Source organism: Pelodiscus sinensis, chromosome 11 (genome assembly GCF_049634645.1).
Source record: "Pelodiscus sinensis isolate JC-2024 chromosome 11, ASM4963464v1, whole genome shotgun sequence".
Taxonomy (NCBI): Eukaryota; Metazoa; Chordata; order Testudines; family Trionychidae; genus Pelodiscus; species Pelodiscus sinensis.
This window is the reverse complement of record NC_134721.1, coordinates 48,349,300-48,376,737: the sequence shown is the minus strand read 5'-3', so window position 1 is coordinate 48,376,737 and position 27,438 is coordinate 48,349,300. Positions and strand designations below refer to the sequence as shown.

The window sequence follows — 27,438 nt, the reverse complement described above, 5'->3', positions numbered from 1 at the left end:
ATGAGGTTAAACTCCATGACTGTGAAGTGCTTTGAAATCCTGAATAGAAGGTATTACACAAGTATGAAGTTTGAATAGTCAAATCTCAGTTAATTTTAAATAAATGTAGAGATTTTTGCATTCTTCCACAAACTACTGTTCCTAAGACATTCAGGTCAACTAAAAAAAAACACCTGGTAAAGGAACCATTTGCTTTTTTTTCTTTTAAAAGCATACTGAATCTAATGGAATTCTGCAGGCATAATCCCTCTGATTTATGACCTCTCCAGGGAGAATTCTCTTTCATCATGTAATTTGCCTCAGATTCAGAACCATCAATTACACTTTAATTATGTGATTTAAGCATCCAAAATAATATCAAGTTATCTGATTAATGGGACAAAAACAAAACTGAGAAACAACTTCAGCATCATAAAGCAAGTTTAAATTCCTGTCACTTTCAGAATTTATTACATCAGCAGTAACAGATATGGCTCATTGTTTAATACAGTCTCAGAGGGGTAGCCGTATTAGTCTGTCATTTTAATATGAAGTAGTCCTGTGGCACCTTAGAGACTAACCAAAACATATAATCTTCAGCTTTCATGGGCAAAACCTACTTCATCATGAGTGGAAATAATAGAAAACAAGATATATATATATATATATATATATATATATATATATATGTCAATTGTAGGACTTGTGTTATTGAGGCTAATTAAATGGGCTGGATGTGTCCCATTCATAGCTTTTGATGTGGAAATGTGATGTTAGAGGCAGGAGAAATTGGCTTTGTAATGTGTGCAGTTAATGTATTTATTCAAGCCCAGGCTAACAGTTTCATATTTGAGGATGAATTCCAGTTCTGCAGACTCTATCTGTAACTGTTTTGTGGCTCTGGGGGAGGGGAGAGAGGTTAGGTTAGGGGGAGATGGGAGTGTCTGGCTCTGGGGGAGGGAGGAGGCATTAGTTTGGGGGGGCCCGGGGCTCTGGGGAAGAGAGGAGGCATTAGGTTGGGGGGGCCTGGCTCTGGGGGAGTGGAGCGGGATTGAGTTAGAAGGGGGATAATGGGAGTGCCTGACTCTGGGGGAAAAGAGAGGGTTATTTTTTATTTATTCATTCCCAAATAAAATCACAAAATGTATATTAATTTTATATCAATAAATTTGTCAATTTTTTGCAATTGCATGAATGTTTATGCAAAATCTCAAACTTACAAAGTATCTGAAATTTTCACAGAAGCATGTTCTATTTGATTAACCGTGGTCTATACTTTTTTTTTATTTCAACAAAACAAATTATGTGTCATATAAAAAATTTAAAAGTACCTTAAATTTATATTTAAATTAAAAAATATTTTATATGATCAAATAACAATTTTACACATCAAATTATTGCATTATATTAAAACAAGACCTGAAAAAATATAATAAAATATACCTAAAACATAATCTTTAATAATAAATAATTATGACTTTCTCATAAAGTACATTTTTTGGTGGCCCTGAAAGCTATCAGTTTTCATTTGTGCGGCCCTCAGTAGGCTTTGAGTTTGACATGCCTGTTGTATATTGTAGGTTTAAGTTGGGGGCTGTAGGTGTTGACCAATGGTGTTCTGTTATTAGTCATTAGTTCTGCAGTTTAATATCTAAATTCCTTCAGAACTCTTGGGTGAATACTACCTGGTATTGGTGTTTTATTACTATATATCAATTTGTTCCAAAACCTCCTCTTCTGACAGCTCAATCTGGGACAGTTCCTCAGATCTGACAAGTACAAAGAATGACTCAGGTGTGGGAATCTCCCTTACAAGCGCTGCAGTGAAGAATGATGCACAAAATTAATTCCCTTTTTCTGCAACAGCCTTTTCTTCCTTGAGTGCTCCTTTAGCATCTAAAATAAATAATCCAGTGGCCCCACTGATTGTTTCACAGGCTTCCTGATTCTGATATACTTTAAAAAAGTGCTTGTTAGTTGTTTGTCTTTTATTATTTGCTCTTAAAATTCTTTTTTGACCTGCCTAATTATTCTTTAACACTTGAAACCCAAGAATGAACCACTAAGAATCAGAATCTGTAGGTGTTGGGAATAAAAGAAGGGACTAATGGTGTGGAGTCCATGGAAGCCATTTGGGATTTATTGGTGGATATGTTGAAAATAAAACCTAATCTTTCCGTTTCAGACAGAAAAGGCATATAGGAGATGAGCCCATCTGTAGACATTTACAGCACCAATGAGAGATACATGAAAATACATTGTAAACTGTCAGGAACTGTCTATTTAGTATGTAAAGCAGGAACTCAGAATTTTTACAAAGCTCAGACAGCAAACCAAGAAACATTAGAAAAGTTGCAACAAGAAACTAAAAACAAACTTCTCCAAATATACTATAAAAGCAGCTCTGGATTATGTAACAAATGTTTGCTTTCTTGTAACTTAAAGCAACATACTTTGGAACACTGGAACATTAAAAGCAAGGTATCACTTTTTAAATACCTGGACAATTATTTCCTTGTTAAGGATGCTGTTCTTCTCACGTAAAACAACATTTGAAATAAAATAAGAGCATTTTTCTTGCATGGGCAACTTTCCCCGGTTTTTGACGTTTTTCACATAAATAGAGATCTGTGAACTTTTTCATGCTGTATATACACACAGCTTAAACGCAAGGTAGCATCCATTCAGTGTGGACGCTATCTCTCGAAAAAGCAGATCGCTTTTTTTATGTGCTTTGGCAGTGTGAACACTCTCTTTCACAAGTTTTTTAGAAGCTTTTCCAGAAAAGCTTCTTCCGAAAGAAGCCTACAGTCTAGACATAGCCCCAGGCTGCAGCCTGACCCTGAACATCTACGCTACAATTAAACCAGGGCTGGGCAAGATGTAGCCTGGGGACCAGATACACTTTGATCCAGCCCATGGACTGCATCTGGCCGTTTTCCATTTATATCCTGCTGCCCGTGTCATTGAAGTTACAGGCGGTTTTCTAAAGCAGCAAGATCCTATTTAAATGGCTCAAGGCTCTCAGTTGCAGCACTACCCTGGGGAGGGGCCGGAGCAGTGAGCCCTTTAAACAGCTGCAGCAACCCTGGGCGCCTACCAGGCAATGTAGTAGCAGCAGGGCCAGAAGCCGCGAGCCCTTTGCTTTGTTTTTAATTCAAAGCCTCTGGCCCCAGACAACTCTGGGGGGAAACTAGTCTCCAGCCCCACCCCTTCTGCTGCAAGGCCCGCTCCTTCCAGACATGGAGCTGGCCCGTGACCACGTACCAAAATTCATTAAGTGGCCCCCTATAAAAATTATTGCCCAGCCCAGAATTAAACAGTCCCATAGCCCAGCTGGCATGGGCCAGCCATTGGTTTTCAACTGCAATGTTGGCATACCCTGAAGGCCTGTCTACACTAGGGGTGTAAGGGTATAGTCAATTAACCGATTAACTGATAAGCAAACGCTTATAAGTTAATGCTATAGACTACACGCATTTCCCCCACACCCCTTACTAGTATATTTTTTAATGAAGCCAGCTTGCACTGGGTCCTGGACCTAGCCCTGCTGCGGCTCTGCATTTAAAGTGTATTAGGAGCCAGGCGGGCAGGCAGCCTGGCTCAGTTCCGACTCGTGCCAGGTCCAGGAGCTCAGACCCTTCCCCCCCAGACAACAAAGTCGACTAACCAATAAGAATTCATGAGGTTAATCAACTATTCAATTAACCGATATTTAAAGTACATACACTGTACCCCTCCCACAGCATGGCTATAAATATCATTGTAGTCGGCAAGGCACTGCTTAGGCAACTAAAGCAAAAACAAGGCTGGCCTATGAGTACGAACCTTACATGGCTCTACATGTTCCAGCAGCGCCTCCTCCCTCTACACTGCTTGGTTTCCCACTGCCTTCCTGCCGCCAGAGTCTTTCCCCATAGCACAGAAACGCTCCAGCAGTGGGGAAATGCACAATACCAGTGATAGGCTGTGTAGATGTAGCCTTCCAGTAGTATCCCCATGCTAAGGAGCTCTGTACACATACATGGCTGTGTCTAGACTGGCCAGTTTTTCCGGAAAATCAGCCGCTTTTCCGGAAAAACTTGCCAGCTGTCTACACTGGCCGCTTGAATTTCTGCAAAAGCACTGACTTCCTACTGTAAGAAATCAGTGCTTCTTGCGCAAATATTATTCTGCTCCCATTCAAGCAAAAGTCCCTTTTGCACAAAGCTTTTGCGCAAAAGGGCCAGTGTAGACAGCTCAGATTTGTTTTCTGCAAAAAAGCCCCGATCGCGAAAATGGCCATCGGGGCTTTTTTGCAGAAAAGTGCGTCTAGATTGGCACGGACGCTTTTCTGCAAAAAGTGCTTTTGCAGAAAAGCATCCGTGCCAATCTAGATGCTCTGTTCCGAAAATGCTTTTAACGGAAGAAAAAGAGAGCTTTGCACTGCTTTGTGAAGAAGAAATTCCAACAATGTGTGACAAAGTATAATCGTCTAAGAAACTGATGACACGAGTACATTGTCCAAATCAACACAGGCAAGATTTTTAGAAATAAAGTGAACCCCCTGAGAAGGGCATTACAATTCAACACCAACTGTTTTGTTTTTAAGCACTCTGCCTTCATTTATTTAATTAGTTTTACTTCACCAAAGCACAAAGCTTTCCAGTAAGCATGGATATTATGGGACACTGTCAATCTGATTTCTTTTAACTAATTAAAAAAAATTCCAGTTTCCTGAACCCGATAGGTTTTGTTAACTTTTAGGGTATTGCATGTTTATTGTCAGGAAATACTGATAATTCCATCATATATTAAAAGCTATTCAGCAATTCTAACCATGTGGTGAACAACTACTCTTGTAAATAAAGCAGAATTTAGCCCACAAATTTCGCAGTTACAGCAATATAAATCCCAAGTGACTCCCACTTGTTTCAAGGGAGTTACCAAGCATTTACACCAAAGTATTAGAACAAAATTTGACATTGTAAATATCTGTCTTTACAGAATTCATCTGTACAACTCACAAGTCAATTTATTTATGCAAAACTTTCTGCTATTAAATCTTATTGTTGTTTCCATCCTCACTATTTGAAAAATGTTCTTCCAAATGGCATGTGCTAAACAGATTGGCTACGTCTAGATTGCATCCCTTTTTCGTAAAAGGGATGCAAATTAGACATATCGCAATTGCTAATGAAGCAGGGATTTAAATCTCTCCCGCTTCATTAGCATAAAAATGGCTGCCGCTTTTTTTTCGGCACGGAGCTTTGCCGGGAAAAAGCGCCAGTCTAGACGGGGATCTTTCGGAAAATAAAGCCTTTTCCGAAAGATCCCTTATCCCTCTTACAATCAGGAATAAGGGATCTTTCAGAAAAGGCCTTATTTTCCGAAAGATCCCCGTCTAGACTGGCGCTTTTTTCCGGCAAAGCTCTGTGCCGGAAAAAAGCGGCAGCCATGTTCATGAAAATGAAGCGGGGGAGATTTAAATCACCGCTTCATTTGTAATTGCGCTGTGTCTAATCTGCATCCCTTTTCCACAAAAGGGGTGCAGTCTAGACACAGCCATTATGTAAGAGAGAAGAATACAAATAAAGTAAGAAAAAATAAATAAAGTTCTTTGCATACTAAAGTTAGGCATATAGCTAAGAAGAGACAGGAATTTATAGCACTGCATTCTCATAGGCAACAGGTGTCTAAATGTCTCACGCTTTCACCACAACCTCTCAATAAAAGACCCATCTGACATACTTTAAAAAAAAAAAAGCTTTGTCCTTCTCAGCTTCCTCAGAGATATCACCTATTTCCACATACTCAGCCACTACGCTCCACACTCTAGTCATTTCATCTCTCTTGCCAAGAGCCTAGTTACCACATTTTCTAGTGCAAGTATCTAGTTTTGTTCACACTGCTTAATTCTGGCAATTCTGAATCCACTAGACTTAGCTGAATGGAAAGTAAGTGTCTGAAAATAAAATGTTTATATAAAATGTTAAAAATTAAATATTTTTTAATTTTATACAAGTAACACATTCATATTTTTGTAAAGGGTATTTTTCCCAAAATATGCCATAGTTTGATATTTTGGTCCAAATGGCATTTTAAGCATGTTGTTTCTTTGTAATAGTTTCTATGATTTTAACAGAAGTGAATGCAAAAGGCCAGAGTAATGCTCTAAAATCAGAGCATAACCATGACAAACCTTGCAAAACCAGCTGCTTATAATTTTGTTAAAATTTTGTAAGCATATCCCAAGACAAGTGTGCTAATAACTTCCATAGTGGTACAAAGAAGAGATTCTTACCTTGTGGAAAAAGGAATTAAAGGCTCGAAACCAGAAAGGGGTGCTGGTACCTCATATATTTCAGCTTCTTCTGGTAAAGACTTACTTTCCCCTGAGGTAAAAGCAGGTTTCACGTTTGTTACTAACATCTCCTTTTTTTAGAGCATCCCATAAGAGTAGTCAAAATATAAGTTAAATTTACCTGTGAAAAACCTCATCTATTTCACCTGTGTCTGCTTCTCCTAAACTGAACTTTGATAAGCCCAAAATCCCCAAAACTAGGGATGTGAAAAGTTAACCGACAAGCATCACCTGTAACAGGCAATGCGTACTGGTTAACTGGTGGGGGCTGAAGTAGCTTCCAACCCACTGCAGGCAGAGGGCTGTGTTCCAGCCTGGTCAGAGCACCTCGTGTCCATGAGAGGCCCTGGCACGCTCTGGGCAGGGACTGTTTCGGCAAGTGGAGAGGTGGTGGGGGGCACTTCAGCCTGCCGCCAATTTAATCTGTTAACTGCTTAAACACTATGTTTAATTGGTTAACCAATTAAATGAGATTTTATATCCCTACCCAGACCTAAATAAGGTAAAGGTAAAGCATAGTCACAATATGCAAAATATAAGCATAGGCTTATCGCAGGGCTACTCAACTTTGGAAGTCCCAGGGGCCACAATGATACTCACAGCACATGCTGAGGGCCGCAACTTAAGTGTGGTTGCATATACATGAAAATATATATGTAAATATATGCAAATAGCTTCTTTCACACTGAGGGGCATGAATACAAAAATTAAGGCAAGACTACACAACATGCAGGCTCCATTTATACACTGCTGATATTAATAACATGCACTATTTACCCAATGTCCACCCATATGACAGCACTTTTAATGAGCAATGATAGTCCAAGAATTTAACTACTAAAATGCATCTCAACAGAAGACCATTATGTTGACTACTTTTTGTTTTAGCTCCCACCCACAGGCTGCAAACAAACGGGCTGCAGGCCACATGTGGTCTGTGGGCCGTGTGTTGAGTAGCTCCGGCTTATTGGGTAGTTAACTAGTCAACTATTCCCTTACATCCCTACAACAGACATTTTGCAGACCTGGCTAAAGCCCACTTGGGGTCCGTGTGTGTGGACTGACATGATGGCTGGGTGCAATCCCCTGTGCTCTTGAGCAGTAGGGCTGTTAACGGTCAATAGGGACAAACTAGAGGAGGCTCACCAGGCCCTTTTTCCTCTCTTGCATAGTGCCGGGAAAGATTTAGACCCAAGAGGGGAGAAATACATTTGAGTGTAATATTGATATATGCGTAAGGTATCATGTACCACTCATAGCCAAGCTAACTCATCATGCTGTAGAGGAGATAATTACTCTTAGCAAAGAATTCCCTACAAGGAAATCTAGGTTGTATTGCAACTTGGAGCTAGAGAATCCCTCTGTGTCAAACAAAACTCTAAGCCCTCACCATAGGCACAAATGCTTCTTTATGATATAAAGTTCTCCCGAGATGTTGGTTACATATGAATAATAGCTTGTGTGTGTAAACCAGTTTACAGCAACATTACACACCTAACTCTCTATTTAGCTGAAACTGGAAGAGAACTTATTTCAATAAGAAAAATGCAATTGTTCAAGTAAAAATTTGCCCAAGACACTGTAAAGAAAAGTTACATGTTGCAGGCAACAAGAAGCCAATGTTGTTTGCAGATGATACCAAACTGCTCAAGATAGTTAAGGCCAAAGCAGACTGTGAACTGCTTCAAAAAGATCTCACCAAACTAAGTGACTGGGCAACAAAATAGCAAATGAAATTTAATTTTGATAAATGTAAAGTAATACACATTGGAAAAAAAATCCCAACTATACATACAATATAATGGGGACTAATTTGGCTACAACTACCCAAGAAAGAGATCTTGAAGTCATTGTGGATAGTTCTCTGAAAACAGCCACTCAGTGTGCAGCAGCAGTCAAAAAAGCAAATAAAATGTTAGGAATCATTCAAAAAGGAATAGAGAATAAGACAGAAAATACCTTATTGCCTCGATATAAAACCATGGTACGCCCACATCTTGAATACTATGTACAGATATGTTTGCCTCATCTCAAAAAAGATATATTGGCATTAGAAAAGTTTCAGAGAAGGGCAACAAAAATTAGAGGTTTGGAATGGATCCCATATGAAAAGAGATTAAAAAGACTTGGACTTTTCAGCTTAGAAAAGTGGAGACTAAGGGGGGATATGATAGAGGTCTATAAAATCATGACTGGTGAATAAGGAAAAGTTATTTATTTGTTCCCACAATATAAGAACTAGGGGTCACCCTTTAAAACAAACAAAAGGATGTTTTTCTTCATTCAGCGCACAGTCAACCTCTGGAACTCCTTGCCAGGGGATGTGGCGAAGGCTAGGACTTTAACAAGGTTAAAAAAAGAGCTAGATAGATTCATGGAGGTCAACAGCTATTAGCCAGGATGGGTAGGAATGGTGTCCCTAGCCTCTGTTTGTCTGGATATGGGTGACAGGAGAGGGATTATGTGAGGATTACCTATACTGTTCCTTCCCTTTGGAGCATCTGGTATTGGCCACTGTTGGCAGACAGAATACTGGGCTAGATAGACCTTTGGTCTGACCCAGTATGGCCGTTTTAATGTTCTTATGTGCATACCAATACAGACGAGAAGCCAGAATTATCATTCTGTTCCAAACCTACAGGCTTCTACCACTTACACTGTCTCCCTGGCAGATCACAGCTGCAGGTCCATTATCCCCTATGTGGATCAGCCACTAGATGGCACTATTGCCAATACACAAGTATATACATACAAGAGCCAGTATATTACATTGGGGATAATATCCCCCACTGAAAAATTTTCCACTGGATCTTTAATAATGAACTTTAGAATCGAGAATCTCAGTTTTACTCCTCCATAGCCTAAGAGGAACAAACAAAATTCTAATACTACAATGTTTCATTAATAAAAAACAGGAAAGTACTTCCCTAAGACACATTTCAGGTCAGAATAGGGTTTTGGAGGTCCACAGGAGGTTCCTCTCCAAATAGTGCTATTTGTTACAAACAAAAACTGTGTTAAAAGTCCATGACAAAGTGCATACTCAAGCACAGACAGTTCTGGCATTTCCTAATTTTTGTGTGCTTGACTCTGCACCCTTAACATTCTTTTAACAGTTTTTTGTGTGCAATTCCCTAGGTTTATAAAAAAAGGCAAACTAAAAAGACAGATCCCCTCATGTGGTATCCTACTGAACCCTACACAGGTCATCTGCAGGGTTGGAACCTTTAGATTCACATCAAAGTCCTTTGCCACTTCAGCTAACAAAGTAACTGTTGGCAGGAGTTGGGGGTTCAGAAAAACTTTTCCAGTGGGCTTCGGAGATATTTGCTGGCAGATGAATGGTCAAATTCAGGGGAAAGTGCTCTCTACTGGGTATACAATCCTTCCATCCTTTCCCCCTTACCTAATACCTTCTACCTGCATCCTGTCCAGCCTTAAGTCAGCCACTCATCTCAGGTCAGCCCTCACTTTAGGCTCTGCATCCATGTTTTTTAGTCTCCCTGCCTCATCAGTTGCAATATCTTCCTCAGGGCTCTTAAATGAGTCCCAGCCTTTTCAGTCCCTAACTTCCAGCTCCCACCCCAGTTTCCTACCCTGAGCTTCTTATCCCAGGATCCCCCCCTAGCCCATATTCAGATTACTCTACCTGCTGCAAAACCCACGGCAGGTTTCTCTGGTGCAATGGCTACCTTCACACCTTTCATTTTAATACTGCTGAGTTCTGGCTGATTGTCCTCGAAGAGTTTTCTTTGCAATAACACCGTATATTTTACCCCACCTGGAGAGAAAAAAAGGTAACAAGAAATTGCCATTCAGACTTCATCATTTTCCCTTACTTTTATAGTATTTTTTCCTGTACTTTTGGGCCACTGCAGGGAAAGTGTATCCTCCACATCATGCTCTTCCTTCCCCTATGATCCAAGGGAACCCATTTTATGAGCTCCCTACTCTGTGGGTTTGGAGGTGAAAGTCAAGCAAGGTGAAGAGTCAAGAAGGTTCTCTCCAAAACCTGCAAAGGCTGTGAGCAGAAGTGGTTTTCACTCTCTGTGCTGTATATTATAACACAATCTGAGGGGGTAACTGAGGTTCACAGGAGTTCACAGTAGATTACTCCAGCCAGGGAGGTAAGAAGCCATGGGAACAGATGACAGAAATTGACCTCTACACATAGATTCTTTATGGAATGAGAGCTTAGGAGGTGGAACCTCTGGCCTCTTGCCCTTTTTGCCTTCATCCTGATGCATAAGTGATGGCCCCAAACCCTCATGCCCTCCAGAAGAATCAGCAGGAAACACTGAGTGAAAACATATGAATTTCCACTCCCACCAATGGCTGTTTCCTGGTGCATGAGAATTACATGGTTGGACTGCTTTGACAAATAGGAATCTAAAGCTCCAGTAAAGACTCCTAGTAACAGATCCTTCATTCTGACAGAACTTTTAGTATTTGTTCAAATATTTTATTTGATAATGGTAATTCCTTTTTAAAAATCCACAGTGTAGCCAGTACTTAAAATCCATATACACAAATATCTGGAGGGATAAGGATAATTTTTTATTTTATAGAAATATACAGGCTCAAAAGAGCTTTCCTGAGCAAATACAGCAATTTGAATACTATTAGCATAAGAAAATCAGAAAAGAAGATGAGTGCAACTTTTAAACAAAAGTACTCCCTCACTACACAAAAGGGCCCCAATCATTAACTAAAAGGAAAAAAGAAAAACCCAGATTATAAATCTGATTCTGCAGTTCTACATATGCAAGATTTCAGAGATCTATCTCTAAGTTTGCTGGGGGCAAACATGAAATGTTTGTTAAAATATGAGCAAACAGCAATAATTCTAATGGGGCTCTCATAACACAAATCTGAAATTATCATCTAATGAATGATTAAACAGTGAGCACATTTAAGTTGATGATGAAAAACAGAAGTAATACTATGATGAATTATTGCAATCTGGTATTAAAACTAAAAATATCGTTTTGTTTTCTTGTTTGTGCTAGGCTTCCTTTCTCATAATACATTTTATTAGGAGCGTGGTTATATATTAGTACATAACTTACCAATATCATCAGAATCCTCTACCTGTAAATTCTGAGCCCCAGGTTTACTAAACTTAGCTTTTGCAGAAACTTTGTCCTTGGTATCCCATATTGTAAGAATTACTTTGTGATCTCTCAGTTTTATTAGAAACTCATTGGTAACATTAATATCAATACTGTGGGTCCACGACACCCATATTTTGTCATTTTCAAACCATGGTTTCACAACCTAGTAAGAATACAAAGTTGAAAAACATTAATGAATGTGAGAAGTACTGAAGAAAGAATCACATATTGAGCATTTTGTTACCATTTGTCATTTAGCCAGAGATATTGCAAGAAAAGGACCCATATTTTAATTGAATTGTTAAAGAGCCTTAGAATTATAAAATATCAGACAGGAGGTCTTGAAACTTTAAAATGTTTGATTCAAGGGAGCGTGGATTACACAGCCTCTAGATGAGACAGGATAAAGCATGATATACCACCCCATAAGATTCTTCCCACTCACAGAGCTATTGGCCATCAGCTGGGAAAGGGCTAACAAACAACATTAATAAAAGTGTGTGCTAAAGACGAAATACATTTTTTTAAAATGTAAATTAAAATCAAGTCATGCTGGGGGTTATCAGATCGCTTTAAAGAGATCTTGTGCCTAATTATGAGTCTGTGTGTTAGCTGATTGTCATAGCAGCACATTTTATTGGACTAAGTCAAAATGGCCATATCAAACCAAGTTCAGATTATGCCAAAATGTAGGATCACAACAGAAGTTAAACTGCCATTAAGAGGAAGAATATATATTGAAGACTAAATAATACAAGAGTGTATGTAGACATTTTTAAATATTGACTTGGTATACATGAAATAAAAACACAAGTGCTAAAATCCATCACGTATTCCACAATACACTATGTCATGTGTCTTTGCCTTCTAGGGATATAACTCTGACATCTTTTATCAACATGCACTTAACTTTAAAGCACTGTGTTGTTTGGCCAGCAGATGGAAAAGAAAACCTGAATAGCAAAGAAATGGCTAAATATCAGACAACCAATCAGAAGGACTAGGAACATACAGGAAAACATGACAAAGGCAAGATACAAATTGGCCTTTGTGCATCCAAATGGGGAACCTAAAGCCCAGGCTTGCCTACATACAGCCCTCGATGCTCAGGCTGGTGCTCCTTCCAGTTGCTGGAGTTACTAGCATGGGCTTGGGTGGGTGGTCGGGATTTTTTTTTTCTTCTCACTTGTGTGCAGCCCCCAACTGATTTTTTTCTGTGGGTCAGCAGCCTCTGACCCAAGAAAGTTTCCCCACCCTTGCACTCTATGAATAAGATACTATATAAGCCAAGTGAAAATGTAAAGCCCGCAACTCTTACTCATGGGAAAAGTTAATGAGCGTACCCATGTGATGAAGGTGAGTGAGCAGGATTTGGTCCTAAATCTATTTCCTCCCCTCAAAAACAAAGCAAAATAAACTTTTCAGATTCATATTTAAAAGCACACATTTGATTTTTTACATGCCCATCCACAAACAGTATGTTATAAGAAACTTAAGTGGAAGCTAATTTGCCAAGACAGCTTGAGCCAATAAAATTACTGGGACTGCTTTGATAAATAAGGTCTGCAGGATCATGGAACAACACATTTCATTTGTATGTGTTAACCATGCTCTCTAGAACATCATTCCTGAGCGCCCTCTTTCCTCACCCAACCCCTAATCCTTCCTTTATTTACAGAGGATCTTAAATGGCCTAACATAAAATAGGAGATATTTATTTCTAACCATCATAATATCACCTATTGGACAGAGAAAAAAGTATAACATAAGCTTTGCTTCTTTTTCACTGGCTGATTCTTTGCTGCTCAGCTCCCTCCATCTCACCGATTCTCCTCATCCCATTTCAAAGCACTGCTTAAAAAACATGTCCTCTAGGTTTCTTCCCACAAAAAAGGCTCAGACCTTTTTTACTTTTCTGATTGTTGTTTGCAGTGTTGTTATAGCCATATTGATCCCAGGATATGAGAAAGGCAAGGTGGATGAGGCAATATCTTTTATTGGACCAACTTCTGTTGATCGGAACAAGCTTTTGAGCTTCACAGAACTCTTCTTCAAGAACACCCTCTTCTAGCCGTTAAACAACTCCCCAGCCTCTCCAAGATCATCAGTCAGAAGCTAGCTCCCTGCAGACCAGGGTAAGCCAATTCAAAGAGGCACCAGACCCGTTCATAGAAACAGGTGCAAAACCTGCCCACATGACTCCTGCTCTGATGATCAATACTCTCCACAACACACCTTTCAAGACTGATGAGTCTAACAGCAACATGTGTCTATCACATCAGGCAGTCCATGTCGTCCAGTGCATTGAACATCCCAATAACAGCAATCCCTATGTTCTCAAGTAAACTTACATGGAACAATGATAAAGAGACAAAAACACCTGATCACTCCATATCTGGCCTCTCAGTCTTTGTCCTCAAAGGAAACCTGCACTACATCTTCAAAAGAGGAGCATGGGAACTTAAATTCATAACTCTGCTAGTGGCTAAAAATCATGGACCTCACCCTCTTTGTGTCTTACTTTTCACAATCATTCACACCTCACATTCTTTAGAAGTCTCATTTCTACTGTGGCTTCATAGAAAACATATATATGAAGGACAGTTTAAAACTATTATAGCCTAATATGGATGGACTCCTGCATTAACTGTTATCCAAACATTTCCATTCTAAAGGTGCATTTTCTCTTTTAAATAACTCTCCCAATGCATTACCTTTTTTTGGTTGAAATTTAGTGTACCTGTTTTTAATCAAGGGGCAAATTCATTTTCCCCTGAAAATCTCACTACATAGAGTTCTGTTCTCATACACAAAAAGAAAAAATTCAGTTTTCCAAAGAAATTTTGTTCTCCTTTATTTCATTTGGTAGAGTTCCTCACTAAAAGGTGTAAGAAACCAAATGGCAAGTTCATAGTGCCTGTCCCATCAATGCCTGAGAGTAAAAATACTCCTGCCTCTTTCACTATATGGTTTATATGGAATGCAATGAGTGAGACATCAGGTTACACGTTAAACAAACAATACATTTATTAAGGCATTCAGAGTCTACTATTCTCCACCCCTAAAACCCTTTCACAGTTTTATATTCACTCACTGAAGAAATCACTGTTATCGATCGTTTCAGCCGGGTGCGCTCTGCTTGCATCTGTGCAGTCGATGGCTAACAGACAACAGGATAAAAAGGGAGAAGATGGCAAAAACAGGAAGGAAAAAGGAAGAAAAGGAAAAGTGAAATAAAGTAAAAGTAATTTAACTGCACTCTTTCAGGCTGATTTACATTTCTATCATTCATATAAACTGAGCATTTTAACTACAAATGTGACTTATGTATATTTATTATATACTGCCAGACATACCAATAACAATGATTTAGAAAAAAATCAGCAACCACAAATTCACTAAGTTGCACTTCTTAAGGAATGCACAGATTTATAGACCTCATTTGACAGAACATACTTGAGAATTTCTGCAATGTATTCACAGTTCCCGTTGTGTCTGTGGGAACCAAGGGCAGTATGAAAAAAACAGCTATCAAAAGGAGGAGGAGAACACCAACATTAACACTTCCAGCCCCTGTTCAATGTTAATCACTCATAAATGGGCAGGGCAGAATTCACTGTCATATTAAAGGGCAATGGCTTCTGAGCAGCAAACAGACTTTCATCCACAATTATCAACTACGCCCTTCACATGGAGGCCAATTCATTTAATTTTCCAAGATGGATCTCATTAAGTTGTGCTCTTAAAGTGAAAGGAAGCTCAGTGAACTGTGCCAAAGACTGAAGTTGCTTACTTGTCATTCCTCCCTTTTTTCTGCTCTTCCTGAAGCAGCGCTGTAATTTTTCACTACAGAATTCCTTGCATCATACAGCAACATCTGTGTACTAGTGCGCTAGATAACAGTGGACTGTCGGTACTGAAGATGTATCACTCCAGGAGCAAGTGTTCTGAAGGAGTTGGTGAAAATGTGACAACTAAAAATGGCTTACATTGAAGTGGTTTACATTGGTATTAGGGGATAATTTGGAAATCACCTTTTCTGGATAGGATGAGTCCTTATGGATAGTGATTGTAGGGAGAACTGACTAGGGCTTGTTTATGCTGGGAAATTACAGTGCTGAAACTTTCTTGCTCAGGAGTGTGAAAGATCATGCTCTCTGGGAACAGCAAGTTACTTGCCTGTGTAGACAAGCTCCTTATGTTTGGAGTTACACCTCTCACGGAGGTGGTTTTCCTACACTCTCCCCCTGTGCTGGAGCCACAACCACATCATCACGTTACAGCGCTTTAATGTTCTGAGTGTAGACAAGGCCTAAAAAAGACTTAAAGGATTTGACTTCTACCCACTATAGTAAGTGGCTTATGGTTAGCAGATGACAAAAAATGCATAAGAACATAAAAAGTATTATCAGTGATTAACACTGCAAATGTCTCTAAGGGTGTGTCTAGACTACCTAGTTTTGTCGACAAAAGTGGACTTTTGTCGACAAAACTATACCAGCGTCTACACTACCGCTGAGTTCTGTCGACATAACGTCGACAGAACTCAGCAGTTTTGTCGACGCTGGTAAACCTCATTTTACGAGGCATAACACCTTCTGTCGACAGAGTTCTGTCGACAGAAGGTGTTATTGCATGTAGGGTTGTGTCTAGACTACAGGGTTTTGTCGACAAAGCAGCTTGCTTTGTCGACAGAACTAAATGTGTCTAGACGCTCTTAGTCGACAGAAGTTTTGTCGACAGATACTGTCGACAAAACTTCTGTCGACAAAACCCTATAGTTTAGACGTACCCTAAGTGACAATATAAAAGCACAAGCATAAAAGATAGGGCCAAGTTCTTTATTTTATTGTTAGTTTAGAAAACAATCCACTTTATAAATGAGGGAAAATAAATGGGGGTGGGAATTGAGAACTCTTTATGCAACAACACATAACTTTTTCGCATTTTCATAACAAGTAGGGTTTTCCCTCAATTAACTCTTTAAAAAATGAATCTTTTTTAACACAAAAATCTCTAAAGTGTTCAATCAATTCTGACTACATTCTCTATTTGACTTTGAAAAAAATCTACAAATTAAATCATTCATGTTGAAAGATTAGAAGGGGAAATGATTAATTACATTTTCAAAGGGAATATTCAAAATATTGTATTAATTTCTCCCGTACACCTCAACTCTCACAATTATTGGGAGCTGAGGGTGCTCAACAGCTTGCATAACTGAGCCAAAAGTTTGTGAAATACTCTTTGTACAAAAACATGTTACAAATGCATCCTTATGAAAGCATATTCCAAATTAATTCCTGGAGTACTGTAAATTATGAGTCCCTATATACTCATTTTTGGAGCTTTGATTTAAAGAAGTCTATAATATAAAGCATTTCTACATTAGTATAGGCTGAACCAATAATATCCTATGGGATATTAGTCTCAGAGGGGTAGCTGTGTTTAGTCTGTAACTGAAAAAAACAACTAATAGTTCAGCAGCATCTTAGAGACTAACAACCATCTACATTTTTTGTTAGTCTCTAAGGTGCTGCAGAACTATTTGTTCTTTTTTTTTAAATTTTCTATGGGATACTAGGGATTTATTAGGAAGCTACTAGGAATAAAGTTTAGGCTCTCTAAAAGTGAAGATGCTTTACTGTGTATATGTTTTTTTAAAACTGAAGTCTTCTTATAAAATAATTAATTTTCAATATGTTGTAAAGAGTATAAAGCACAAATCACAGATCTTGTCTACACAGATTCTGTAGTGATGCACTTCTTTAGTTAAAGGTGTGATTTTTTACCTAATCCCTAGCGTAGGAGCATTTATACTACTATAAAGATTATTTAAATTAGCATAGCTAATTCACCTGTCTTGTGTAGAAATAAGCTATAATTGTATAAGCACTTTTATATGGATCTAATTAAGTCTATACTGGTTGAATTAAACACCTTGTACATGTAGATCTATGGGTATGTCTACACTACCACCCTAGTTCGAACTAGGGTGGTTAATGTAGGCAACCGAAGTTGCAAATGAAGCCCGGGATTTAAATATCCCGGGCTTCATTTGCATCTTGCCGGGCGCAGCAATTTTTAAAGCCCAGGTAGTTCGGACTCCGTGCCTGCGGCTACACGCGGCACGGAGTAGGTACAGGCAGTCCCCGAGTTACGCGGATCCAACTAATGTCGGATCCGCAGTTACGAACGGGGATTTTCTCACCCCGGAGGACTGGAGCGGCAGGACGCCTGGTCCCGCCGCCCGCCTCCTCCGGGGCGAGAAAAGCTGCTCCCCGTCTCCCTAGTCTGCTGGGGGAGCCAGCAGACCAGGGAGACGGGGAGCAAAGCGGCAGAGGACCCGGGCCGGACCCGCGGCGCTGATCTGGAAGCGCCGCGGGTCCAGCCCGGGTCTTCCGCTGCTTTGTTCAGCGTCTCCCTGGTCTGCAGAACAGGGAGACGCTGAGCAAAGCCGCGGAGGACCCGGGCCGGACTGCGGCGCTGATCTGGAAGCACCGCGGTCCGGCCCAGGTCCTCCGCCGCATTGCTCCGGGTGTCCCTGGTCTGCTGGGGGGGGACGCAGCTAGTGCCCCCCCCCCAACAGACCAGGGAGACGTGGAACAAAGCCCAAGGCCTGTGGTAGAGCTGGTGGGGCGCTGCCGGTTGGTCCCGCAGCACCGCTCCTTGGCGCTTCTGGACCAACCCGGCAGCACCCCAGCTGCTCTGCCCCAGGAGTCCTGATTCAGCCGCTGCTGATCAGTTTCAGCAGCGGCTGAATCAGGACTCCTGGGGCAGAGCAGCTGGGGTGCTGCTGGGTTGGTCCAGTAGCACCAGGAGCGGCCGCGCTACTGGACCAACCCAGCAGCACCCAAGCTGCTCTGCCCCAGGCGTCCCCAAGTCAACTGCTGCTGAAACTGACCAGAGGCTGACTACAGGAAGCCCGAGGCAGAGTTGCTCTGCCCCGGGCTTCCTGGAATCAGCTGCTGATCAGTTTCAGCAGCAGCTGACTTGGGGATGCCTGGGGTTCTTAAGTTGAATCTGTATGTAAGTCGGAACTGGTGTCCAGATTCAGCCGCTGTTGAAACTGATCAGTTTCAGCAGCAGCTGAATCTGGATGCCAGTTCCGACTTACATACAGATTCAACTTAAGAACAAACCTACATTCCCTATCTTGTACGTAACCCGGGGACTGCCTGTAGTTCGAATTAGGCTTTCTAATTCGAAATACCGTTACTCCTCGTTAGAAAGCCTAATTCGAACTACCTACTCCGTGCTGCGTGTAACCGTGGGCACGGAGTCCGAACTACCAGGGCTTTAAAAATGGTGGCGCCCGGCAAGATGCGAATGAATCCTGGGATATTTAAATCCCGGGCTTCATTTGCAACTTCGGTTGCCTACATTAACCACCCTAGTTCGAACTAGGGTGGTAGTGTAGACATACCCTATGATATTAAGGTGCTCAAGACATACTAACAGAAGTATGAGCATAACTCACCCACATCAAATTTATATATGGAGATATACCTATCTCATAGAACTGGAAGGGATCTTGAGAGGTCATCGAGTCCAGTCCCCTGCCCTCACAGCAGGACCAACTACCATCCCTGCAAGATTTGTGCCAGATCCCTAAATAGCCCCCTCAAGGATTGCGATCACAACCCTGGGTTTAAGCAGGCCAATGATCAAACCACTGAGCTATCCCCCTGGCTCCACGACATAACAAGCTGAACAGTTCAGTTTTAAACGGCTAGGACAGCCACTCTTGCATAACTATTTCAGAAACACCTCTTTATGCCAAACAACGATCATGGTGAATAAAAGCCAATGTATTCCCAAAATTATAAAAATCATATTATTTACCTTGGATTCACATTCCAAAAACAGTTTGGCCACAACACCAAACAATGCCACATCAAGTTTCCTAGGCTCAGTGTCATCTGGTAGAAGGAAGTACTCAATGTGGTAGTAACGCCGCATTTTTGAAATAGCTGCATCTTTGCCAACATTAGACTTTTTCCTCTGCCTTTCACTTAAATTGGACGGCCTACGCTTTGGACCTAGGGAAAAAATACTTATATGGATTGAGAAAGTTTCAGATGTTGTCAAGCTCAGCACAGCAACAGATCCCACAGCAATGCAACTCCCCACCTATGACTTCATGCTACACAGATAGCTTCCATGAGAGAAAGAGCTCCTTGCTACATAAGATTGTGCTACCCATGTATACTCCTGCCACATCCAGATTCCTGCATTCCACATCAGAACCACACCAGCAAAGGTGCCCAAAGTGCCAAGGGGCTAGATTTGACTCTAATAACATTATTCCCAGATTAGTAATTGATTAAAATAAATAATGAAGGAAATAAAAGTTGTCAGTTAAAATTTCAAGACTTTAAAAAAAGAAAAGAATCCGCATAAAAATATGTGCTTGGCAAATAGATACAGTACTGTACAAGCCTTGTTATCTGGCACTCGACTACCCAAAAAACTCTGCTAACTGGCAATTCCCCATAAACGGCAATACAGTTCCCCATTCGGTTAACCAGAAAAATTCCATCTGGCACCATTTTTCAGCGCTTGTGGAAGTTGTATTTGCAAACTTGTGGCAGTAAAGGCTGTACTTGTCCTGCCTATGAGTGCAGTCCTGCCTTTTGTCCTACCTCTGAGTACAGGCAGTCCCCGAGTTACGCGGATCCGACTTATGTCGGATCCGCACTTACGAACGGGGCCCTCTCCCTGGTCTCCAGCAGACCAGGGAGAGGAAGCAAAGCGGCGGAACACGCGGGCAGCGGGCAGCCCAGACGCGTCTGGGCTGCCCGCTGCCCGCGTGTTCCGCCGCTTTGCTCCCCGTCCCCCTGGTCTGCAGACCAGGGGGACGGGGAGCAAAGCAGAGCAAAGCCCCGGAGCACGCGGGCGGCGGACAGCCCTGCCCGGGGCTTCCTGGAATCAGCCACTGATCAGTTTCAGCAGCAGCTGACTTGGGGATGCCTGGGGTTCTTAAGTTGAATCTGTATGTAAGTCAGAACTGGCGTCCAGATTCAGCCACTGTTGAAACTGATCAGTTTCAGCTGCAGCTGAATCTGGACGCCAGTTCCAACTTACATACAGATTCAACTTAAGAACAAACCTATAGTCCCTATCTTGTACGTAACCCCGGGACTGCCTGTACTGCAGATGACAGATTCAGAAGAAGAAGACCATGCTGAAGAAACCAAAGTCTCTTGGGCTTCTGCTTCACAGTGTTTGGAAACTTTGGAGAAATTTGCTAAGCAGCAATCTTTTTATTCTGCTCAGGAAGTCATGCAGCTGCATATTATCCAGAACAATTTCCTGAAGAAAAGACAACTGACTTTCAGGAAGGCAGACATCCTCAAGATGTTTCAAAAAGCATCTGCAGCTTGTGTCACTGATCCAGCACTATCAACATCAACAGCAACAGCATAAGGTATTGATGCTGCTGATGACCTTAAGGCAGTAAAAAAGCAGTAAATTACAGTATTGGATACAGTAATACTGTAGTGTTAAAAGTTGTAGTGTATATACTGTAGTAATAAAGTTAAAAGTTGTAGGGCAAAGTTGTATGGCAAAGTTATTTCATTCATTTTTGCATTCAATTAAAACATTCAGTAGTGTTAAAAATTGTAGGCGAGGTCTACACTGGCATCCTTTTCAGGAAATGCTTAAAACGGAACAGTTTTCCGTTATAAGTATTTCCGGAAAAAGCGTGTCTACATTGGCAGGATACTTTTCCGGAAAAGCACTTTTTCCGGAAAAGCATCCGTGCCAATGTAGACGTGCTTTTCCGCAAAAAAGCCCTGATCGTCATTTTCGCAATCGGGGCTTTTTTGCCGAAAAGAAATCTGTGCTTTCTACGCTGGCCCTTTTCCGGAACAGTTTTCCGGAAAAGGACTTTTGCCAGAATGGGAACAGCATAGTTTTTCTGGAAAAGCACTGATGATTTTACAGTAGATCGTCAGTGCTTTTCCGGAAATTCAAGGGGCCAGTGTAGACAGCTGGCAAGTTATTCCGGAAAAGCGGCTGATTTTCCAGAATAAGTGGCCAGTGTAGACACAGCCATAGTGTATATAATAATAGGGCAGCTATTAGTGTTAAGTATGGTTATTTTATTTCTTAAACATTTTTGCATTAAAAAAAGCTTGATTAAGTGGCACATTTACTTAACCAGCAACACCCATTCCCCATGCACACTGGATAACAAAGCTTGTGTTCTAGTTCCTGGTGAAAGAGTTTTATTAGGTTTAACACTAATCCTGTTTATTCTAAGGAGCAAACACCCCAAATTTCCAATGAACACAATATCACAACTAACAGAACCAAAGACATAATAAACAAATGTTTGCCACAAGCCTTCCACAGGACATTGCTGAGCTGTGTTCTAATTAGGGCTGTTGATTAATTGCAATTAGTTAAAGTAATTAACGCAAACAAATTAAATCAATTTTAAAAACTGATTATGCTTCATGACAGTTTTAATCACACTGTTAAATAATAGAATACCAACTTGAAATAATTTTAAATATTTTGAACCTTTTTCTACATCTTCAAATGTATTGATTTCAATTACACCAAAGTGCTCACTTTATACTATTATTTTTATTACAAACATTTACACTGTAAATAAGATACAAAAATATTTTTCAGTACACCTTACACACATAGTTCAGTGCAATCTCTTTATTGTGAAAGTGCAACTTACAAATGTATGAGTTTCTTGTTACTGTATATATAACTACTCAAAATCAAAACAACATAAAACTTTAGAGGCAACAAGTCTACTCAGTCCTACTACTTCTTAAGCTAATTGCTAACACAAACAAGTTTGTTTATATTTGTGGGCACAAGTTGTGAGTTATATGAGACCATGGTTTTCAGGCCTCAGGAATATTCCTAGCCCTTAGAGTCTGGCTCCAACACAGTTTGAGGATGAGTTGCTTCCTTGATCCCACCTGCTGCCCCTGCATGTTCCCCTGGCATTTTTCCCCAGCCTGCCTGCTTCCCCTGGGCAATTTAAAACAATCCAGGGGCCCCTGTCACCAGCAGTGCAGAGGGACTAGAGAAGCTACCTGCTGTTAACTCCACGCAGCTGCCTGCACATGTGCCCCTAGGGCCCTGGGTGAGGGGTAGTGGTTTCTGTGCGCTTCTCCTGCTACGGAGTCCTGGGATCAGTCCATAGAAACCCCTGTCCCCCTGGGGCCACAGGGACTTCATGGCCAGCATCTGTGTGAAGCTGACAGCAGGAAGCTGCTCTAACCCTGCTGTGCTGCTGCTAGTGGCAGCGGGGGCTTCCGGGACATTTTAAATTGCCCGGGGGTAACAGGCAGGGCTGGGGGAAGCATAGGCGGGTGCATGGGGATGGCAGGTAGGGGAAGCACATGGAGACCTCTGCCCCCCAGGAGCTGCTGGCGTAAGGGTAAGCGTGACATCTGTACATTTATACTATGATAGCATGTGCATTAAATATTTATATCTAAGATAGAGGCAGTATATACCCCACTGCAGTGGAGTGGCTGCTGCACTATGGCAAAGATGGGGTTAAGAGCAGGCTAGAAGGAGCTTATGCAAATTCTCTCCAATCAGAGGGAGACTTATAGGGAGCCAATCAGAAGGCAGCTTGCTGGGGTAGCTCTGTTATATAGAGCTGCTCAGCAGAACAATGGGCAATTGGTTCCTAACCAGTGAATGGGAAGGACTAGTTCCCTGGAAGAAGCATCTTAGGTGAAGCAGTGCTGGGCAGGCTCAGAGAAGCTGGAGAGAAGCTCCAGTCTGATACCTGCCAGGCTGTAGTCCTTGATACAAGGGCCAAGAAGAATGAAGAGTCACTGGAAAGTGGCCCAGGGAACAGGGGGCAATCCAGGGGGAAGGAATGAAGAAGATAGCTACTGCCATAGGGTCCCTGGGCTGCAACCCAGAGTAGTGGGTGGGCGTAGGTCCATCCTGGCCACAATGGAGTATAGCCTATACAGACTGCAGTTTGTCCCTGGAGCAAGGGGCTAGACTTTGGAGCTGCAGTTGGTCATGGTGACAAATGCAGAGACCGAGGACTGCTGATAATTCTGGAAGGGGGCAAGAACGGAATAGTGGCAAGGATGTTGCAGACCCGCGTTGCTGCTTGGACTGCAGAGAGAGAGGCACTGGAGACAGTGGAGCACAGCAACAAAGGATGAGACACTGACTAGAAATTGGCATACTCAATGGTCAGAGATAATTCCCAGAATAAACAGTAGGAGGCACCAAGGCAGTGAGTAGACCCTGTGACGCCCACCTTTCCCCTTAAGTTACGATGAGGTTCAATGGGACAACTCACAGTTCATAAGAAAACCACATGGATAAATTCTTGCAGCACTGGGAATGCTTGAAAAAGTGCATCACAGGAAAATAAATGTATAGACAGAAGAGGTACAGCACAGCAGCTGCCCAAGTTACTATATCAAATGAGCCTTAACCCCAAGGAGACCATATTTAGAACTAAAGGAAAGAAGGGAAGAAATTTAACCTTCATACCCACTCACTTTTTGGCCATGCTAGTCATATATATAGTAGTCCAATGTCTGTGACTCTGTAACGCTGTAGTGTTACGAGTCACCGTCCCGCCCCCCCTTTGCCTCCCGCCATGGCACTCGGCTGAGTTCTGCGCCGCTCAGCCAGGCCGCCGGAGGAGGAGGAGAGAGAGAGAGAGACGGACATGGAGGAGAGACCCAAAAAATCTCGTTCTATGACGGGCTATTGGCTAGTTATATTATAAACATGGACAATCAATTACAATGACTGGTTTTGCCATGACTGACTAACACCATCAACTTGAATGACACTAGCTCCTGAAGAATTATCAAGCGGTAAAGGTTTTCAGCCACTGTGACCTAAGTTGAAACAGAATCTAATGGTAAAAAGCAGGATCCCTCCCCATCCCCATTACCTTGAGCATCTTCTATGTATTCTATATATTTTAGAAATGTGTGTCTGTTGGTCTGTCTGTGAGTCTGTTCAAGAACTCCTCCTAACTGATAAAAGCTAAATTTGGTATGTAGCTTCCTCTTATCCTAACAAAGCAAGGTCAGGGTTTGGTTGTGCCAGGACAATAGGATGTGCCTGGAATTTGATTGTTTCTCATAAAAACCTTGTCAGGGCACTGCCCGCCAGCAGTGCCCACTATTCCGTTATGCTCCACAATGACTATGGGGGGGGGGGGGTACAAATGCCTCAGCAAGAAGCTGCTGGCTGACAGCACCCTTCACCCTGGCCTGCTCCAGGGAGCAGCTGCTGGTCACTGTATGGTCTCCTCCCACTCACCACTGGGTTCGATGCATACCCCTCCCCCACACACTTATCCCCACGCCACATCCAGGGACCACCAGCACTCGGCCTGCATGGTCCCCTCCTTCTCCAAGAGCACTGGTGCTCAGCCTGCATAGGCCCTCCTCCCCCACCCCTGGGCCTGGGGAATGCCAGCGGTAGGCCTGTATGGTCCCACACCTGGGCCGTCCCCGGGATGAAGCCAGTAGCCAGGGTGCACATGCGTGTGCGCGCACGCACACACACACACACTCTTGGGTTGACCCTGGGAGAAGCCAGCAGCCAAGATGTACAGACCCACCCCCTCCCTGGGCCAGGCCTGGACAATGCCGGGTAAGTCTTCTAGTCCTATACAATTAGCAGTGTCAACAGGACGCACAGTAGTATCACAAGGGCAGGGAGACCCATCTACAGCTAAAGGGATAAAAATGAGCCAACATCCTTTCTGCAGTTTGCTTCCCAAGCCCTTTAGATATCTGGATCTTAGGATGAGCCGCAGGGGTTAAAGAGAGAGGTCAAGTCTAGTACCTACCTGCACCCATTGGCACAGCTAGTGAAATTGAGAATGTACAGGTCACTGTGTGTGAGGAGTCAAGATGCTGCAGTCTCTTCTCAAAGGACAAGGACCTGCTACCTTCATCTTCCGGGGTGGGATGGCCACCATCCCCAAGTCCATTTGGTGTTTCAGTTTCAAAGCTGCTGTCTGAGCCACTGGCCTCCAACTCCCCTTCCACCACCATCTTTGTCTTTGAATCCCAGGCAAGAGATGCTGTCAGCTCTTCAGAGCTGTGCTCCTTTTACTTTTGCAATACTGTCTGTAGGTGCAGTCACCAGCGCCTTGGTTCTCTCGCTGCAAAGAAAGGGGCAAATCCTTATTCAGCTGTCCTTATACATGTGGAGTGTGCAGTCCCCTCTGCCAGTGCAAATGTAGATGTCGGAAACAGGAAACTAGGGGAGGCAGAAACCCTTTGACTTCTCTCCCCGGAATGCTTTTAATCCCACACATATAATGTGCAGGGGTGAATTCATGGAGGCCGGGAGAAGCCACACAAAGGTCCCTAAGCAGCAGACCAAGGCAAAGAGCAAGTCAATACATATCTGGCAAATAATAATGCAAAGTGCAGACAAATAGAAATGCTAAACCTGTTCTGCCCGTGGCCACGAAGCTCCTGAATGTTTAAAGGGAATGGAGGATTGTTAACGGGGGAGGGGGAGCAGGGGAGAGGTTAAATCATCCCCCGGGTGCCTAACCCGCATGTAACCCCCAAGGTCCCGCGCGTGCGCTCATGGGTGCAGCGCTGGGAGCCCGGCCCAGACACTCCTCGCACGAGCGGGGCAGCGCCGCCACCTCCCGCGGCCCAGCCACAGCGACCTGCTAAAGCAGCGAGTCCTGCCCCGCCGCATCTCCCCGGGCTCCCTCCCCAGAGCCCCGCGGCGGGACGCACCTTTGCCTGCCCCGCCCCCCCGCAGCCTCTGCAGAGCTCTGGAACGCGAGCCGCGTGCCGCGTCTTCCTCCGCCAAGCCAAGCAGTCCCCGTTGCGCACGGCCGAGCGGCGCGGCTTGGCGCAGGGATCGGCGGCGGGGTGAGGCGACCGCTGGGGTTGCTAGGGGAGCGCGAGGGAGGCTCGCGAGGCGCCAGGCGGGGGGGGCGCGCGGGGCAGAGACGCGCCTGAGCTGCGAGGCGGGAACCCAGGGGAAGCCCCGGGGACGCGGGTTCCGCTTCCCAACAGCCAGGCCTGGATTGATGTTCAATGGACACCCATCGCCCAGGGCCCCGTCGCCCCATCGACACCCAACGACGCCCATCGCCCAGGGCCCCGTCGCCCCATCGACACCCAACGACGCCCATCGCCCAGGGCCCCGTCGCCCCATCGACACCCAACGACGCCCATCGCCCAGGGCCCCGTCGCCCCATCGACACCCAACGACGCCCATCGCCCAGGGCCCCGTCGCCCCATCGACACCCAACGACGCCCATCGCCCAGGGCCCCGTCGCCCCATCGACACCCATCGACGCCCATCGCCCAGGGCCCCGTCGCCCCATCGACACCCAACGACGCCCATCGCCCAGGGCCCCGTCGCCCCATCGACACCCAACGACGCCCATCGCCCAGGGCCCCGTCGCCCCGTCGACACCCAACGACGCCCATCGCCCAGGGCCCCGTCGCCCCGTCGACACCCAACGACGCCCATCGCCCAGGGCCCCGTCGCCCCATCGACACCCAACGACGCCCATCGCCCAGAGCCCCGTCGCCCCATCGACGCCCAACGACGCCCATCGCCCAGGGCCCCGTCGCCCCATCGACACCCAACGACGCCCAACGCCCAGGGCCCCGTCGCCCCATCGACACCCAACGACGCCCATCGCCCAGGGCCCCGTCGCCCCATCGACACCCAACGACGCCCATCACCCAGGGCCCCGTCGCCCCATCGACACCCAACGACGCCCATCGCCCAGGGCCCCGTCGCCCCATCGACACCCAACGACGCCCATCGCCCAGGGCCCCGTCGCCCCATCGACGCCCATCGCCCAGGGCCCCGTCGCCCCATCGACACCCATCGCCCAGGGCCCCATCGACACCCATCGACACCCATCGCCCAGGGCCCCGTCGCCCCATCGACACCCATCGACACCCATCGCCCAGGGCCCCATCGACACCCATCGCCCAGGGCCCCGTCGCCCCATCGACGCCCATCGCCCAGGGC

The 27,438-nt window shown here is 43.8% G+C and overlaps 1 protein-coding gene across 4 annotated transcripts in view; it reads right to left on the bottom strand.

Annotated features, from left to right (window-relative positions):
* Window positions 1-27,438, bottom strand: part of CFAP92 (cilia and flagella associated protein 92 (putative)) — a 254,276-nt gene that overhangs the window by 54,690 nt on the left and 172,148 nt on the right. The window contains exons 1-7 of one of the 4 annotated variants that reach the window (XM_075939718.1): window positions 26,178-26,738; window positions 25,265-25,582; window positions 19,282-19,478; window positions 14,531-14,596; window positions 11,392-11,599; window positions 9,972-10,103; window positions 6,263-6,353 (exon numbers count right to left, since the gene is read on the bottom strand). In XM_075939718.1, the coding sequence (XP_075795833.1) occupies window positions 6,263-6,353; window positions 9,972-10,103; window positions 11,392-11,599; window positions 14,531-14,596; window positions 19,282-19,478; window positions 25,265-25,472 (902 nt within the window). In that variant the 5' untranslated portion in view covers window positions 25,473-25,582; window positions 26,178-26,738. Of the gene's footprint in view, window positions 1-6,262; window positions 6,354-9,971; window positions 10,104-11,391; window positions 11,600-14,530; window positions 14,597-19,281; window positions 19,479-25,264; window positions 25,583-25,875; window positions 25,984-26,104; window positions 26,739-27,438 lie in introns of those variants that run through there. The other 3 variants (XM_075939717.1, XM_025186007.2, XM_075939716.1) reach the window with 3 other exon arrangements.